General features: G+C 40.4%; 1 protein-coding gene across 1 annotated transcript in view; it reads right to left on the bottom strand.

Moving 5' to 3' along the window:
* Positions 1-6,854, bottom strand: part of ryr3 (ryanodine receptor 3) — a gene marked incomplete in the record, with an annotated part of 155,080 nt that extends 148,226 nt beyond the window's left edge. The window contains 1 exon segment of the mRNA XM_037685921.1: positions 6,749-6,854. Within this exon segment, the coding sequence (XP_037541849.1) occupies positions 6,749-6,796 (48 nt within the window).
* Positions 6,855-6,913: the final 59 nt, after the last annotated feature.

Here is a 6,913-nt window from a genome sequence, read left to right on the forward strand (position 1 = left end):
GATATTAAGCAGCTCATAAGTGTCTGTTGTGTTTAAAATTAGTGTTTATGTAATTATTTTCAGTTTACATAAGCAATACAGTTTTATTCCTTCAAGGCAGCCCAATCTGTTTATAACTTTAAGCCTGAGTTACCGCATACAAGCAAATAGTTACCGGAACGCACCCTGTCAAAATAGGCGTTCCTGGATCTTGTTCCGGCAGGATCCAGCTCAAATTAAGCCCTGGTTGTCCTAAACTATATAAAATGGTGCCATTTGAAAGAGTCTATTCCAGGTTTTTCTATAAGATTCTGAAATAAGGAGATGCAATCAATGTAAACACTCAGATGAATTTATTGAAAACCAAGTGGAAGCTGAAAATGTGATTGACCTTCATTTTGCAAAACTTCCTCCAGAATTCCAATTATACTGTTTCAACTTAAACTTTATTTATATTTACATACTTTATTCAGCATATCTGAGAACAAATATGAGCCAGGTCATCAAAAGTTGGAATTCTCCATTCCAAACGACCTGTTTTATACTTTGGCCATTTCCGTTGATGAATAAGGGACTGTGGAAGTTGACAGCTAGTCACAAGTTTAACTTAGAACTTCTCATTTATAAACACTTTAACCTTAAACAACAAATATTGTGCAAATTTGATTCCTACTTTAGTATTTTTTTAAAGGTCTTTGTGGCTTTGCAACCTTTATTCAGTCTTTTGTTTCTTTATTGCGGTAAACTGCTTGACAGCTACTTCTTTAATCATTTACAGTTAAAAATGATGATTACCTCCCACAAATCATGTGATTAGATTGTTTATTTCAAATATGTACAGATTTGGTAGCAGAGACACATACTGAAGCGGCTGGGGTTTGATTTCAGTCTGTACTTGGATCCAGATCTGAATTCTTGCAGTTTCGCTTTTTACTAGTTGACGTCGTTGGTTTATTTATTGTTCAGTACTCAGCAGGAAGGGAAAGAACAGCAGAAGCAAAGCCAGAAACTGTTGCTGGCATCTCATGTGAGAAACAAAAAAATCACAGCTCAGCACTGATGATTTTGATAGTAACAAGCAGCATTTTCTGGCCTTGTTTTCTCCATATGTGTGCACTGAAAGGTGACAGGAAACGAATCTAAACAGGTGTAACTGAATGAAGTCACTAACTGAATGGTGCTCTATCTGCCAGATTCCCATAAATTACCGTATTTTACGGCCTATAAGTCGCACCTTTTTGCCTAATTTGCATACCCTGCGACTTATACGCCAAAGTGACTGATTTATGGATATTTTCCCATATTTATAAACCAATTTTTGACCGAGATATGACTGTTTGTATTCATTCTGACATTGAAAATATTGAACACTACCATTTTCAGCCGCTAGATGGCACTCGAGTTGTATGGCATGCCGTTGTGTCATGTAATAGGTAAAGTGGCTATTAATGACACAACCAGCTGCCACCTCCGTTCAGCTCGCCTGGAGCAACCGTCAAAGCAGCTTCATTTTGCTGCACCGCCCCGGCGAAATGCAGCTGATTTGATCATCAAAGTGCATTTATTAAGTAAAAGTTAGACTGAGACACACCTTTGCTATAATTTCGAGCAAACAAATAATTGTTTTTAAGTGTTAATCTTGTTAAAGTCCTCCCGTGCACGCTCCCTTGGCCGCCATTTGGCAGCCAATCGATTTATGGCACGACACCGGCCCACGTTTCTGGGTTGTCCGCGGCGACACATAATAGATGCAACGTACATGGCGAAGCGACATATTTATGGATTTTTCCAAATTATTTGACATTTTTGGACAGATGCGACTTACAGGCCGAAAAATATGGTAAACATGAACAGTAAAGATTTCCTGCTTTCAGACATCCAGCAATTAAACTAATTTCTCTGGAACTGCAACATCCATCACATTTTTCCTGGGACTACGGTCATTCAGAACAGAAACTTTAGGATGGTCTAGCAGCTGCTAACAAAGTAAAAACTATTTCTTTAGGTATCTTTCCAACGTGTTAAGGATTTATGGTGCAATTAGGACCCTTATTTGAAGGCTTCCTGTAAAGACACCTGTCTTTCAGCTCTGAGGTTTGATAACAAGGCTCTGTGAACCTCAGGGGAAGCCCCCCCCCCCAGCTCCGTCCTTCACTTTCAAACCGCCGTTGTCATCAGATACCCAAGATGCCACTGTGACAGTAGAATCTGAGAGGCGTGGGTCAGCATATCACTGGCATCACAAATAGTAGGAGCTGTTAAGAACAAGGTTCCTCCTACTTCTGACAACCAGCCACGGCTAATGCATTAATGTATATAACAGCATGCTGATGGGCGCCAAAAGGAAACAAAAGCTCACACCGGCACGATAAGCTTAAGTTTGGGAGTTTAACACTCCAACTATTCCTGAACATCCTTGAGTCAGAGGTTTTGAAAGAACCACAAACAAATATGTTTTCCACAAACCTGACCACTGAGAAACAGAGCCATTTGTCTGTTTTAGTGCAAGCTGCCTGTCCCCGCCAAAAATCTATAAATAAATCCCAAATTGCACGTATAAAGCCACTTGGATCAGTCCAGGATGAAGACAATACCCATGAGTAACTTGTGCGCCAGTAAATCAATGTTTTTCTGCCTGAATTACAGATTTTATCCTCGAGCACTGCCACCGATGTGAGATGACCGAACCGACCTGTGAGAGGAGGAGCACATTGGAACTGTTGGAAAGGATGAAGGCTGCAGTGTGCAAAAGTCTTAAACATCCTATATGTGTCAAACTCAAGGCCCAGGGGCCAAATGTGACCCTCGTTGACATCTTATCCGGCCCCCAAGATGATATGTGAAACGCAAAATACTTCTATCTCTTGAATTTGTTCAGTAATCCTTGATTATGATGTCGAAAGCACAACAGAGAACATCAAATGAGACAAATTAAACTATTGTTGAGGACCAAGAAAAGATGTTGGGTATCTGATTTGAGTTCTGAAATTGGCCCTTAGTTTGAAAAAGGTTTTAATTTTGGCCCCCTTTTTGTAAGGGAGTTTGACACCCATGCTTTAAGCATGTATATTTCGCTTCCAGGAGTTTTGATATATTTTGAAGTGGTCTGGAAGAGCAATGTTAAAGCTATTTAACTGCGACCTGTAAATCATTCAGGCTCCTAAACTCAACGGACGACTCCGTGTTAAGTCAGTACACAGAAGAAATGTTGCAAAGAACTGAATATAAATAGAACTGGTTCACACTGGTTCATTTTCATCTATAAATCCCTTCTTGGTCTGCTACCTTCTTGTATCTCCTCCCACTTGTCACATCGTCAGTGCAGTTACAACATGCGCTCTCAGGTCATCGCTGCCTGCAGCGTTCCCTCAGTGCGGCCTGTGCTTGGCAAAGAGGTCTTTCCCTACTCTGCTCCTGCAACCTGGAACCTTGCAACAAGAACTGAAGCTGTCCATCTTAACTTCTTTAAGGGGTTTCAAACTTTTGATAATGTCAATGGCAAAATTAAGGCAGATATGTTCTTGTTTGTAGTATTTCACCCTGTTTTACAGCACCCTGATTTATTGTTTTATACACTACTCTTATTTTAACTGCATTTTTACTGTAGTTTATTGCTATTATTGTTTATTGTTATTGTTGTCTGTACTTTATATGTTCAGTCTGGAACAGGTCTCTCTTGTAAATGAGTCCTCGTGGCTCAATGAGACTAGCCTGTATAAATAAAGGTTGAATGAAAAAGGACATTTAGGCATTTTGTTACCAGTAGCCAGTAATAAAGACATGATTTGGTCTCATTCGTTAAAAAAACAAACAAGTCTGCCACATAAAATATTGTTTTAGCTCCAACGAATTAGCTGAAAATCAAACAGCCGTTGGTCAATTGAAGGATGATGAACTCAGGCTGGGTGATAAGCATTTGCTATATTTTTCCCATTTTATGATTTTGAGATACTGTTCATTTGTTGTAGATGACCTTTCAGGTTTGAAATGTCCTTTTTTTTATCCTCTATTGTTCGGCTTTCTCATTGTTAATTACACTCTGCACAGTGAGCCACCATGTTCAGGTACACAGATGTGGCAGAATCTTTATAAAGAAAAAGAAAAAGCTGCTAAAGTCTAAAAAAGTCTTTGAACGTCCAGAGCACTATCAATCTAGACCACTTTAGAGCAGACTGCTAACTAGATTACACAAAGGTCTGGCTCTTTGGAAGCAAAGTAGATTGGACGAAGACCTAAAGTCAACCATGTTCAAGTTAACTCCCCAAACTCAGCATATTCCCGAATACCCTCGTCCATTTTTACAGTGTGGCTGGGTGGAAAGAAGCCGGTGAGCTCACCGTTTCTATAAAAGGGGTGCTTTTGGGGATGGTAGAAGTTACCCTGGGCACATTGATCAATCTGCAATCCACAAACGTTTGGTGTGACGCCTCAAAACAGGAATTTTTTCTCTGTTCAACAAGTTCAGATACAGTCTAGCAACACACTGCCATTGAAGAAATGTGGTCGCCAGTGCCTTTGACACCGCTTCACAGGTTCTGCTTTGTTGAAACGATTTTGGTTTCTTGATCACCGTGGATCTGATAAGACTTGCAGTTTTACTTCTAATATTCATAAATTAGGCTTCGTGAAAAGTTGCTTAAATTCTTTATAGTCCATTTGTTACCGCGTCTGTCACATCGTGCTCAAGGACAAAATGTAAATTTGCTGCCTGCTATATTCTAACCTCTCCCGGGTGTTAATGTGACAAGAAAATGGATGTTTTTATCTTCAGTGTATACCTCTTCTCTTTGTTTGCTTAAGCAGGAATCACCGCTCAGCTTCGTTTTAAATTCAACCTGTAGGTTTCACTGCAAAGTATCATCTTTGCCTCAAACATTTTCTGCTCACAACTAAAACAGATTATGTCAACAGGTCTTAAAAGATACTTCAAAGTGAGAAAATACCCGTTCCTGTCACCAATAGGTGAGAACGATGGGACACTAATCATCATTACATGCAGTTTTGACGCTGTATCAAGAAACCTTAAAAGCCATTTTGTCCAATACATAAAAAAGACCCTTAAGCAATTCAGTTTTTTACATTTCTTTGAGTAGTGTGCTGACATGTACAAGTTTTCAAACATAATAAAGGCACAGGCTTGCCATGAACTGGACACTGGTGGTACACCATTATCCATGTCTGCAGTGAAGTCAGTTTTACATCGTCATGGACAGATAAGGTGCCAATCAAGAAAGAAGCCCCCGATCCAGAAGTAAAACCTTCATGCTGGACTTTAATTTGCAGGCACCCACATGGAGAAGCTAAATACTCTCTGGGGAAAAGTTTTAAAGTCAAACCTGACAAAGACTATATGGTCTGGCAACAATAACATGAAGTATTTTGGAAGAATCAAGATGTTTTCAACCCAAACTGTTAAGCATGGTGGTACGGTGAAAATGGTTATCAATAATTGTCCCAGAATTCAAAAGGCACATAAGAAAAGTTTATTTATGGATAAAGCAGATTAACATTGAGCTTCTGGAATGAGCTTTCCAAAGCACCAATCTCTTAAATCTTTTACAAATCTGTGGAATGTGCTAAAAAGTTTCTCTTTTTTTTTTTTATTATAAATTTTAATAAACTTTTCCAGTTCTGCCGAGGAAAGTGCTCCGATATCCAACCGCATTTACGCCAGATTTTTGTTGATGGATATAAAAAGCATGTGAGCTTGCCAATCTTAGAACCAAATCATTAGTGGACTGGTGCCTTTCCATCTTATTAAGACACTCAAAGTGCTTTACACTACAATCTGTGCCCTCATTTACCCATTCATACAGCACTCTACTGTATATTTACAAAGAATAATCAGTGCTACATCACATTTATACACAGATGGGACACACATCGGAGGCAATGAGGGGTTCAGTGTCTTGCCCAAGGACACTTCAGCATGTGGTTGCTGGTGCAATTGAACTCCCAACTCTCCCATTGAAGGACAACTGCTCTAACCACTCAGCCACAGCTGCACCAATAATGGGAATGCATTTTTTTGTCCTATTGTGTAATTCTGACCATAAATACACAATTGTGCACCCAATTCTTGCATTTTTTTTGGTATAATTATTCCACTCTGGAAAAAGAATAGTTACAATAAACCATTAAAAGCCCCAAAATATAGACATTCTTGCCCATGATGGCTGTAAAACATTGAATTCAAATGAAACTTGGGGACAAAGTTGACTCCTTTGAAAAACTCCAGTGACAATGATTTCTCTTCGTGCAACAACAGGGTCACAAAGATCCATGAAGCCAGAGAGAATTGGGATATGTGCTCGGTCAGGCCACCGGGGTGGGTATCTGTTCCCACCACACCAACATACAAGCTGTCATATCATTTACAGATCCGAACAGAGAGGCGCACTGTAATCCATCTGCGTCCAACAGCTAAAATAGTCGCCGCGCATGCACGGCGCTTTACGTGTAAGGACAACTTGGGTTGGAAACTCTTCTCCCCCGAGGGGAAGAACGCGCCCATAAAAAGTCAGAAACGAGCAGCAATCGATGGGTTAGCAAAAACCACTAAACCGTTCAAGAGACCCAGCTGAATCTGGAGTGACCGCTCATCGTGTCCTTGCACCTGCGGATGGGATGAGTGCTGTCGACAGGTGCGCCGCGGCTGCGCCAAACTTCACCAGTTGTGCACGTTGATGCGCTAACTTCCACTTTTTTTTTTTTTTTTTTTTTTTTTGAGGATTTGTGGTTTGACAACGCGCTGATTTGTTTTACTTACAGTTCTCAGGAATTGGATCTCATCCTCCCCTTCTCCGCCCTCAGCCATGGCTGTGAAGGAGCCTCCTCAGACTCTGGAAGCCTCCGCTGACTGCCGCCAGAAACGCGATGCTGAGCCTCTCAAGCCGATATTAGCTTCAAGATCATCCACAGCCATATAGGGAAG

The sequence above is a fragment of the Nematolebias whitei genome, chromosome 12 (genome assembly GCF_014905685.2).
Source record: "Nematolebias whitei isolate Nwh7 chromosome 12, NemWhi1, whole genome shotgun sequence".
Classification (NCBI taxonomy): Eukaryota; Metazoa; Chordata; class Actinopteri; order Cyprinodontiformes; family Rivulidae; genus Nematolebias; species Nematolebias whitei.